Here is a 12,377-nt window from a genome sequence, read left to right as displayed (position 1 = left end):
GCAGACAATGGCGTGATCGGGTTCTTTGATCTGGCATGGGTGATAGACATGATAACAATGTCTGATTTGGGACGGCCAGTAAGGCAAGCAGGGGCCGAGTTAGTTGCCCTGCACTTTTTCCTCAAACGCGGCACCAGCACTGAAACTGTGGCTGGTGTTTTCACCCATGTAGGTCTTCTGAGCTTCGTCCAGTATAGGCATGGGCCGAATACCTTAGCGTGGCTCCTACTTGAAGTCATACAGGGGCCACTGCTGCTCACCAAGGTCATTGTGAGATTTAATTTTTTACTTGCTCTTTTCATCAGTGCATTGACACAGGTTATGTCATCTGGAGGGGAGTCTTGTTGGACAGGCAAACGGTCACCTTCCTTTTGTATGATATAATCATCACACTTCTCATTATCTTCATTGTTGAGTAGTTTGCCCTGTTGCTCAAAATGAAAATGTACTGATTCCAAGTCCTCGTCTATCATATCATCATGAGTCAGCAGGACCAGTGGTTGAGTGATCCCCCTTGGGGCTGGTCATTTGGAGGTGACGGTGCCAGAGGAGGTGTTGTTAACAAGGGTGGCGTTGGAGGCAGAGAGGGCTGATAGAGATTGCCCAGCTGGCCGCTGATGGAGCAGTTTTTGTAAGGGATCTGTTGTAAGGTTGACAAAAATGCAAATGCAAAATAGGCACTTGCATGACCTTATAGCAGTGATGAGGTACATAGGTTGTGGATGGTTATCAGTTATGAAAGTCTGTGGCTGATAGTCATACTCCTGGTAAGGACGCCCTGGCCACGGTCCCGCGCATCCGTAGAACAACCTCCGGAGGCAGGTCCTTCTCCCACCGCGCCGCCACGACCTTGAACACCCTCCCCCTCTACCTACGACAAACCAAAGACCTGCTGACCTTCAGGAGACAACTCAAGACCTGGCTCTTCGACCAGTAGCAGCAGTGCCCCCCCCCCCCCCCCCTCCACCCCCAGCACCTTGAAACCCTTACGGGTATGTAGTGCACTTTACAAATTACATGATTGATTGATTGAGTGATCCTCTTCATCCAAGGATAGGGCTATAGGCTGTTTTAGAGGTCTTTAAAATCCCCTTCCAATTATGAATTAACAATTTGGGTGGGAAGGCTTGCTATCACCTTTATAGATATAAAGTGACTCGTGTAGTAAAGACTGCGCCCGATGGCGTCGTAGATAAGGTCAACATCGCAGATTAATAAGAGGCCGATGTCGACAGCAGGAGTAGCGACATCCTTGGTGTTGATGATGTTCTCATCGTCAAAGTTGCTGTCGTCGTCGACGAAGGTCTGGCAGTTGAACAGGCAGTCAGTGACAAGGGTTTGTTTGTGGTCGACGATGGCTTCATAGATATAGACTATGTCTGTCCCTCATGTGACAATAGGAGTGTCGTCAACTGTGGTTTTTAAATTGTTGCCGACAATGAGGACACGAAAATCACTGACGGGGACTGTATTTCATTCAAGACATCAAGGGAGCTGGATTTTTGCGCAGGTTTTTGTACAGGCTGCTGTCTGTCCTATCTGGAGTGGTTTTTCTGAAGAAACGTTCTGTGGTGTTTAGATAGTAGCTTATATTATACAGTGGTAGATAGAATAGAATGTTCAAGCTCCCTAGTTATTGTGCAGAGCCTGTATTGTGTTAATGGAGTGTACAGAAGGTAATGACAAGGGCATTAGAACTCCAGAGTCAGGTGGTGCTGATCCCCTTTATCTCGGAGGAGGTGGCTGCAGGTGCTTTATGATGAAAGCCCAGCTCTGGAAACTTCGCGTTTCCGCTTTTGTGCGGCCTTCGTGGGAGTGCCTGGGGGATCATTTTTTATGGAATCATACCCAGTTGAGGAGGCATCCCCCTTAGATGGAGGGTATTTCTTCCTTTCTAGTACATAGAGGGCCAGCCTCGTCTCCCGATCCTCTAGGGTCTTTGACGGAAAGGTTTTACAGATGTTACAGCATGAAGCCTTATGCGCTGGATGGAAGCAATAAATGCGTTGCTCATCAGTGTAGATCTTTTTGTGGCCACAGAACGGGATTTGAGAAAATATTTTTTCTGTCACTTGACGACAGTTGCTGACAAAGGGAGATGGTGCTGGCTAAGCTCCAGGGCAGACCACAAAAATAGCAGGATGAGGTGATTAATATGATAGGTTAGAGAAGAGCTCTTCTCAGCGATTCCCTCATAGTACACAACATGCAGTAGAAATCTGAGCTATGGTGGCCTCCAGAGGGAGTTGGAGAGCTTGGCACTTCTACCTCATTGGTTGAAGTTTGGATTGTTTCAAATGAGGTGGATGTGCTACTAAACAAACACTGCTGTTGAGGCCAATGGGCATTTTGACACTCTTTACTGTTATGTAAAGTTACCAGTTATTCCCAGCCTGACGACAGGCAACAAACAAGTATGTGCATATATGAAAGATCCAGTGCTGCAGGACAAATGCTACCTCGGCGTGGCATACCGAGATGTTGGTGTGTGGGAAGAGGTATTGATCCAGTTTTCTCTGATGTCACAAGGGCTCTAAATTTTCTGGCATCATTAGCAGCTGCACAGAAGACTTACAGAACTATTAATTGATATAGAACAGTTAAATCAGCATGACATTAGACAGTTGAATGTAAACTGGTTGGGCTGCACCTGTTAGTTTGCAAATTATTGAAGGCAAACAGGAAAACGCATCCAGCCAAGCCTTGTTATTCTGCTTCTTGGGATACTGCATCTTCTGTCACGGGGGGACGATGACAGGTTATCCATAAAACGGTTGTCAGCAAAATAGGTCATGTTTAGGTCCTTTTTGAAAGGTATCCGGTATTAGAGTGCTAGATATTTATGCCAGGCATTTTTCTCCTGTGGGGGTTCATTTTGCAATATCAAGATGTACCGAAATGTCTATACTTCCATAGAGCTCCCAGCCTTTCCTGTACAATGTAAGTTGTGTGCTGTGAGATATCTTAAGAAGTATGTACCCATAGCAGAGAGTTTGAGGACATCTAACCGGCAGCATTTGATAGCTTTGCATGAGCCATTTAAACTTGTGTCTTTTACTACCCTTAGTTAGAGAGTTAAAAGTATAATAGTCAAGGCAGAGGTAGCTATGGATTATTTTTGGGGCGATCACTCAGTCAGTGTGCAACTGCTTTTAAGGCTTTTTCGGCAGGAGCAAATTTTGAGAATATTTTGCAATCTGCAAATTGGTTAAAGTTGTCTACAGTTAAAACTTTCTATTGCAGACCTATAGAGCATGTGGCTTTATCAGTTGTGCAAAGGCTTCGAACCTGTAAAATAGAACTAGAGGTGGGCGGAACTCATGGAGTTTACTCCTTGGAATTCCACAGAGTTACAGAAAAACTCTGAGATTCTGCAAAGTTCAAGGAGTGGCGGAATTCTGGTCCGTCACGTTGTTCGCTCTGATTTTTAGCACCGAAAGCTTGTCCTGTGTTGTGAAATCAGTGCAAACGGCACCAAGTGGCGTGCCAAGGGTGCTGCTTCTTCCTGCCACTCGAGTAGATTTTCTACTCTGGCTGCAGCTTTCTCAACAGAAGCGGTGGCGAACTGCAGTGATCGCCCGCATTGAGAAATCTCAGCGGGAGACGGTCTAGCACTCGTTATTTCTCACTCGTGCCTGCCAACTTAATGTTGGTGAGCTGCGCACGCGAAAAACTCCACCAAACGGCGGTTAGCAGAGTTTTTCCCACACTCCATACTCCAAGTGGAGCCCGGAGTGGGCAAAACTAAGCGAATTCTGCCAGCAGAGCAGAGTTTACCACTCACCTCTAAATACATCTGCCTGTCTAGTAATACATTTCCAGTTTCTACTGGAAAATATTGAAGAGTAGTCCTGGTGGTATTCAAGAGAAAGGCGGCAAATATATGACTTCTGGTATTTTTTAGCCCTTCCTATGGTTGATGACCTGTTTGGTTACTTCTAGGTCCAATTTCGACCATCCAAGTAACGGATTCAAGCATCAAACCACAACCTGGCTGGACAGTGGTATGCAACACAAATTGAATATTTATCCGGGGAGGAGGAAGGTCAAAGGAAAGACATTCTATGGTGTCTTCTTGGTTTTCAGTTAATGATTTTCCATTTTTTTCGTGGATTATAAACTCATCAAGAAAAAGGAAGTGGTGTATGGACTATTACTATTTATAGGTGAAGATATCCTTTTTTTGTGTCAATAACTTCAAGCCCAGGGTAGCAAGATTATAGTAGTTGGTGTTCTTTAGGTACAGTACAAAATAAGGCAAAAAGAGAGATTGAATAAGATTTGCTTCCTTTGTCACTAATAAAATCATGACTACTCCAATATTATCTCGGAGAACCTGCATTTGTCTTTGATAGTACCTTAAGCGTACCGGAGTCTGCCCAATTATCACACACACTTCAGGCTTCACACCTAAAATTCTTGTAAAATTGGGCTGTGTGTCACAAGATTCTCACACCATCTCATGAGCCGCAAGTTTTAGCACTTCTGTCACTAGCTTCTCACAACGTCTATTCTTCTGCTTAAGCTGTTTATTATTTTGTATATGTGCTCCAAGCGCTTCAGACTGTCAACTGAAGTCTGCAAAGCTCCTCCTATTTATGTCCACGGTGGTCCCATCTCCTCACACTGTCTCCACATGGCCTATGCTCATTACCTTGTGTGTGTGTGTAGGTGGCCCAAGCTCCTCACAGAGAAATAATGTACCTTAAACGTCCCATACATTTCTCTTTCATAGCAGCCAAAAATTGGAACAAACTCCCTTTTCACATCAGAACCGCCACACCACTCTTCGACTGCCGCAAGGAGCTGAATTCCTGAATGATCAACTAGGAACACCTCCAGATCTACGCTCCTGCTCCGGTGCCTGGATACACTCAGGGGTGATAAGCTGTGCCATACAAATCTATATAACATAGCATACAATGTCAGACAATTTCAGCACCCTAATGCAGAGAATCAATGTAAAACTGGTACAAAATAAACTTTGCAACACAAATATTTAACTACAATAACAAAGAGTAATGTCATAAATCAATCTTTAATTTAGTAGTATATTTAAATTTTATTGACGGTTCCCCTCAAACCCCACCCCCCCTTCTCCCAACAAAAGAAAGAAAAGCTAAATGCTTTTTGGGCAGAACTTGGGGGAATGCCTTGTAGGCAAAAATGTAAAATATCAATAGGCTATAATGGTCATCACTCTGGCGAGCAGGACCCTAAATTAGGATTCTGAAGCCAGGTACATCGCTGCATAGATTAAGTCCACCTAACAATGCCAGGTTCTCATGCAAAGGAATCACTTAGACAATAAGAGTCCATAAGGAGAACCTCGTGCAAGCAGACCAAGTACTCTAAAATGTATACAAAATAAACTTGGATAAACAAGTAACCCCCAACATGTAGGTAAAAGCAACTTCCCCAGCGAGATAGAACTCACCAGCTAGCTCAACAGTTCGGCCTCTTATTTATCAACAGTTATTTTGATGAAGTCTTCCACTGCGTCACACGGTCAAAGACCATTTTTTGTGATATGAGCCATGGAAGAGACACATCAATCTGAAAGAGCGTAGGTCATGGATCTGAAAGCAGCCATGGTTATGCTGGCACATGCAAGTCTGAAGTTAGACATGTCACCGTAGGGCTAAACTAAAACAGACCTTCCAGTAACATTACAACCATTCACACAGGCGGGCTCACCCAGTAAAAATCTGGACACATGTAATTTTCAAACTTCTAGTCTCCTTTTTAGATGCACCAGCTACATAAAAAGGCGAGCCTTTGGCGCTGTATTTACAAACATGCAAATATATACAACAGGGCTTCGAAATGGAGGTCTTGGTGAGGCTGGAAGTGGACCAAGACTCCAATCATAAAAAATGTCTGTCACGGTCCTTCAAACCAGAGATATTTATTGCAACTATTGTCTGTAGGCAGATCTTTCTTGTGAACCTTGTTAATCATACAGAGGGCAGTTCTGACACACCAAATATCTTTAAATACCTCTTCTAAGGTGGGAGGCCCAATACGTATCAGCTCAAACTGCTCAGCATCATGCAAGGTGTTCACTGTGTATTCTCAACGGCCCAAGCAGACAACAGAAATAGCATAGACTATCTGAAATGTATGTTTTCATTTCACTCAACACATTCTGAGTGACAAATAGGCTGCTGCACCGAACTTCTTTGTGGAGCCAAATTCACAGTTATTTTATTCTATTTTCAGAATCTTTATTCAAGTCATCTACAACATACAATATGTGATCGTTGCCATACCCCCCAGGAGACCACAAGAAGGAAAGTGGGAGGCGTTGGAAATACGTCATGTCCATGCCGGACACCAAATAACTGACCAAGTCTAGATATGATTGAATACCAATTCTGAAAATGAAATAAAGAGCTCTGGATTCGGCTCCATGAAGTTCTGTGCAGCAGCCTTATTTGTCACTGAGAATGTGGAGAGTGGAATTAAAACACTGATCTATGGCTGAAGAGGCTCCTACAGCTCGAGGTCGACTAGCACTGGACACAGATATCACCCGTTCAACTAAGAGGAAGACGCGTTTTCTTGGTACATAAGTAATATCGAACCATTATATGGAACTTCCATAGCCGACCGTTGTGAATAAATTCTTCTGAAAGCAAAAATTGCTGTGCATGAGAAAACCTTCAATTTGCACAAAGAGACACGCTATTGCCATGTCTAGAATTCTTGTGCCTTTTCTTACCTGCAAATGCTTTCCAAACTCTACAACTCTCATTTCAAGCGCTTCAGGTTGCAACTGATACACTGTTGTGTTAGACAAATGCTGACATTACAAAGGTGCTGTTTGTCATTACATACTGTTGCCCTACACAGTCACATTTTGGGTAATAGCCCAGAATAGGTAGAATTTGTCACCCTTCTGTTGTCACCCACTCCTGCCATAAACCATGGAAGTCTGGGAGGATTGCGGCGAGGTCCCTTTCAGTCCCTTGAGAAAATGAATTGCCCTGCTTGGCAAAACATAGGAATGATCACATTGTGATATTAGCTGCAAAAGTTCAATCACTGGTCAGGCTGGATGCAACGGAATACACTCTCCTCGGCGCTCAGGAACCACGAGGAAGCACTCCAACATGTGTCATCCACGCTGAGGAAGACGGCTTCGGTTATTTCAAACACAAGCTTCCCTTCAACTGCAGTTGTAAGAGCTCAGTTCTTGAATCGCGTTTGCTCACAAATGTGATTAAACTTCCTGAAAGGAAATTAAAAAAGAGTAATGAATGAAAGAGAACATGTGCATTACGCAACCTCTCTCTAAGGCAACAGTATTGAAGGTGAGTTATGCATGTTCCAATAATAGGATGATGTCAGCCCTGTGCTCCTGTGGAAGCCCCATAGGACCTATTAAGCCCTGAGGCCAATCCCACGCTGCACACGGCCAAAGGCGTGCTTGGTGAATTGTTGGTTGCTCAATAAAAACTGACCTGAGCATAAGTTATACTGTTGTGATGTGATGCACTGCTTATAACTTCAAATATTACAGCACTGATGACATGTACTATATGGCTGTGCAAGTTATACATTGGTTAGTTAAGTATACCTGGTGAATTTCATTGTTATTTTGGTTTAAAAATGGTAGTTAATGCATGATTAGAAGAACTATTTATAATCTCCACTTTAACCTTTGTTTTTTCAGGGAATATATCTATAGATATAGATCGATAACTATACACTGATATAGCTCTCTCTAAATGTATATATAGAGCTATAACTATATACAGATCTAGCTACATACATGTATAAATATACACACACGTAGATCTAGCTAGACCTATATATCTAAATAGATAGCTAGATATCCAGACAGACAGACAGACAGACAGACATGCAGAAAGGCAGACAGACGGATCTTGTTTACCATATTACATTCAAAAGAAGGGGTGGGAGGAGTGCTATGTAGGACTATTGAGGATCTTACGGATTACAGATTCAAGAGCACCGGCAATTGTCATACACCGGAAGTTAAATATTTTGACGTTTTGCTATTTGAACTTATTTGTAGACTGTTGAGAGGCCTTCACGAAAATATCACAAGAGGGGAAGAGGAAAGTGCCAATCCTAATTGAACTGTTCCACATAAGAGGAGTGTCAACTGACTACATCAATTTGAAAAGCAAAAACATTAGAACATTAAAATAAATCGGGTGCAACCATTTGTAAGCAATTCAGGTGCTTGTGTACTTGAATAATATTGTGTTTACTAACACGTGATGGTGGGGGGTCTACATTTGGTTGCAAAGATTCAGGGTCTGACAATGTTTTCCAATATAACTAGTTGGGCAGCGCTCAGACTGGTAAGGTTAAAGCCTGTGTTTTAATATAGATTCAGACCAGGAATGAGAATAAAGTCTGGAACTTCAACTACACAAAAGTTGTACTCTATAGCAGAGATCATTATAGAAGATTTATCCAGTAAATGTTTCAGGGAGGATTCTGCTAAGGCTACGGAAAGGTCCCTCCATTTGCTCCACAGGATACTGGGGAACCACACAGGCCTGTGGATGCGGAGACATGTTTGCAGTCATTTGAAGTGTACTTTGTGCTATTGAACTGGAGATTAGATTCAGTGCCTTGACCAGAAGTGTTGACTTCTAGGCACAGTGTGGTGTTGGGCAGTCCTGTCTCACATGAGGAAGCATCCTCTCAGAGGCAGCAGAGAGCAATCCTTGGATTTTGCTTTTTGAAAATTGGTGTTCTGCACAAAAAGTGCCAAGTGTTGGTAGCAGAAAAACAGACGTGTGCACCACACCAATGTACTGTAAAGCATGTGCACAAAGCTTAAAAACAGCCTTTTTCCTCCAAAGGGCGACATTTACCATGTCTGAGAAAAACTTCATAAGCTCCAAAAAGTTCCTCAGGAGATACCACAGCCTACCATCACCCAGGTCCTTCATCTGTTTGACCCACAGACACTACATTGCTCTGACCGTATACAGAGCGCTGCACTGCTCCCCACCCTTTCCAACAGTCCAAATAGGGCCCGAAGCCAGCTAGACTTCGTCGCTGGTCCAAGACCCTTCAGCCAACCTTGAAACAAACACTTGCACTAAACTTGACTTTTATGGAGTCGCGGTTGACATTCATTAACTACAGCTTTGACAACTTTACAGGACATCATGAGTGGGATTTTTAAACTTTAGATAGGTCTTCAAAGGTCATGGTTCCACTTATAATAAACATGCTGTTTGTTAAAGATTTTGGGGCCCTCTGAAATTTTCAGGCCATTGAAATACAAGATGCAATGCTGCCTGAAACGCTATTTCTCCATGAAAGATTCACTTATTAATGAGCACGCACGTATTAATTGATTACAGATTACAGATTAAAAAGCACCCACAAAAACGCAGGGTCTCATAACGCTTTTTCAATCAAGAGAAAACGTTCACAGTGAAGTCTGTCTTTGTCGTTCGCTATTTGAATTATCCAATTGCAACCACTAAGAACAGAGGTATTTTGCATTTCTGCTGTTCTAAAAGGAAAAAGAGTGGAGTCTCTTAACTAAACAAAAGGGCACAACCACTTTAAGGCAGCTAGGAATCGTTTGCTGCCCCAGTGAACTGTACTGCACGGGCACTTCATATCACTGTTCATTTTTACAGGTATCTGAGGACGAAGTCGGAGTGCTTCCCACCAAAGGGAGACGAAGGGTCGCTCATCAATCCAAGGGCAATATCGATGATGAACGACTAAGACTTTAAGTATTGGCCTCTTCCATCCCCATCAAGGCGTCTTCACTGACACACATGAGAAGTGAACAGAACAGCTGTTGATCGCAAGAAAAGTGGAAGCGTAATCAAGAAAGTCAAAATCACATGGCAATCGAAAGGATAAGGGCACTTTATTCAAAGTCATTCTTAAGGGAGACTTGACCGACCCGAGTATCAGAGGAGAGACAGTCATGACAATGCGCAATGCGACATTCTGCATGTCGCAGTGATGGGAACGGATGCTCCTGAGAGGAGCAGCTATTACCTCCTTATGCTCAGGATTAGCAACAGGCTCATCAGAGAGGGGATGATTCACTTTCTGATAGCAAGTGGAAACATAAGATGCTATCTGAAATTGATCTGTAGTTTTTGGGGAAATCTATGTGGAATGGCCCAGGTAGACAAAAACCTGTTCGTTTTCTTTAAATTCTTTCATTGTCTTCAAATGTGACCTTAAAGTCCTCATCACAGCTGTGTGTTTCCTATTCACATCTGGGCTGAAAAGAGCCCGCTTTGCTGTGGTGGAAGGGGTTGGGAAGGAAATGGCTTGGTTCAGTTGAAATTCTAAAGTCATCTTGGGGAAAGAGGGGGATAAATAATAAGATACAACTATTGTTATTCTGTTGTGTTTACTGGCTCTAATGGCAAACCCATCTAGAAAGGCAAAAATAAGTTACATTTTCAAGGAGCAGGCAGCTTGAGTTATACAACGTTAACTTTTACTTTAACCTTTAAATCCTGGAGTGATGGTATGGTGAAAAAAGGATGCCTGAGAAAGCATACCAGCCAAATGAACTCTAGAAAAAGAATAGCTCAGGCTGAGCTAGCTAATGCCGGTAAGAGAATAAGGTCCCTTCTTGTAATGCTAGTGTGCTTACCTTCTCATTAAAATCTGTAATGCTAGAGGGCTTACATCCTTGTTAATACTTCATAAGCAGCACCCTTCTTTTAAGAATGCATAGGAACGTCTTGTGGAAGGTCTCTTTTCTTCTTTGAAGATGTTCTTTGAGTCTGCCAGGAGACTTGAGCAGCAATATAACAGATGTTCGACAGACAGGATGCCAAGTTGAGTGGTGGTAGGGTAATCAATCAATCAAGGCATTTATAGAGCGTGCTACTCACCCGTAAGGGTCTCAAGGCGCTGAGGGAGAGGTACTCTGCTATTCATCGTAGTCAATATTTAGGAGTTCATGCAGCCTTGTGCGAGATGTTTACAAGGGGAATAGAAGATCTAGAAACCCCTCCCATGATGAGGCGGTACTTGTTCTACGAGAATCATCCCAAGCCTTCAGCAGCACAGGCATCAAATCAAAGTCACACATAAGACCTCACCACTTCTTCAGTAAAACATTTGACATAGAGGCGGGTTCTGGGCACGAAGATACAGATTGGCTGCATTTCAATTTCGCTGCGTAATGAATAGATCTAGGTGCGCAGTTCTCCACTTTAAAAACAATATGATTGTTGATAGCCCACTACTGATCTGCTGAGAGTGACCATTGTTGAAACTGTGGACACTTGGTAAGTGAACGGCTGCATCTCGTTCCCACTCCTTGTGGAAATAGTAGTCTCACAGCTCTGGACTGAACTTTATCAAAAGAAGAAAGGATTTGAGGGTAAAGAAAACTGGCCTTTGTATGATATTTGTATATCGTGGTCAAAAAATCTTCTTACATTAATATTGTTCCCTAAATATCATTGCATAATAGAACAAGCATTTGCAATGCAACAGGTCTCGCATTAGGAACGTTTGAGCTTTTTGTATTGTAAATTGACTAATTTTTTATTTATGTGTTGGTATTGAAAATATTGAAATTACTAGCTTTCTCATGTACAATGTAAATGTAAATGTAAATGTTGTAAACTTGTAAAGCGCACAGCTGCCCCAGCAACGGGGCGTCCCGGCGCTGTAGACCGCTGGGGAACCCGTCCTGGCTATCCCTGTGAGATGGTCCCTTTCTGGGTATCTCCAAGGTGAAACCAGGCATCCCCGGCGTCTGTGGGGGGCCGTTGTAGAGATGAGGCAAGCTTAATGCCCAGAGCTGCCGAGTGTGTTCCTGGTTAGAGTAGGTACCGAGGCGAGAATTATCGAGTCCGTTATGACCCTGGTCCACGACCCTGCCGCGTCGGGAATTGAACCCTGGTCCCTGGCCGATTCTCTGCTGTCAATAGTTTTAACTGTTGCAAATGTGACACCTATAGCATTTGTAATGCAATATGCGTTGTATTTACGTGACTTAGATGTATTGATATTACAAATAACAATGGCTTTTAATTTTTGCAAATAATTAATACTTAACCCGTTCCCTGCTCATGACGGAACCACTCCGTCATGAGCCACGGGCGCCGTGTGCTCATGACGGAGTGGTTCCTTCATGCTGCGGCCGTTGGCGGCCGCTCCGCCCACCCGGCACTGATTCCCCGCCTGTGCGGGCGATCAATGCAAGTGGGCGGAGTCGTGACGGAACCACTCCGTCATGAGCAAAGCGCGCCCGTGGCTCATGACGGAGTGGTTCCGTCACGAGCATGGCGGCGCCGCGCTGACCCCGAATCCCCCCAGCGCCGCGGCGGAATTCGTGCCGCGGCGAAGGGGTTAAATAAAAGTTAATGCAAATTATAATGGCAATA

At 43.5% G+C, this 12,377-nt stretch overlaps 1 protein-coding gene across 6 annotated transcripts in view; it reads right to left on the bottom strand.

The window, feature by feature from the left end:
- Window positions 1-5,019: 5,019 nt before the first annotated feature.
- The window catches only part of CHFR (checkpoint with forkhead and ring finger domains), a 347,673-nt gene continuing 340,315 nt past the window's right edge, over window positions 5,020-12,377 (bottom strand). For 4 of the 6 annotated variants that reach the window (XM_085636275.1, XM_085636276.1, XM_085636277.1 and 1 more), the window contains one exon: window positions 5,020-7,234. In XM_085636275.1, the coding sequence (XP_085492401.1) occupies window positions 7,192-7,234 (43 nt within the window). In that variant the 3' untranslated portion in view covers window positions 5,020-7,191. The remainder of the gene's footprint in view (window positions 7,235-12,377) is intronic. The other 2 variants (XR_014970933.1, XR_014970934.1) reach the window with 1 other exon arrangement.

This window comes from Triturus cristatus, chromosome 11, assembly GCF_964204655.1.
Source record: "Triturus cristatus chromosome 11, aTriCri1.1, whole genome shotgun sequence".
In the NCBI taxonomy this organism is placed as follows: domain Eukaryota; kingdom Metazoa; phylum Chordata; class Amphibia; order Caudata; family Salamandridae; genus Triturus; species Triturus cristatus.
This window is presented reverse-complemented; position numbering and strand designations above follow the sequence as displayed.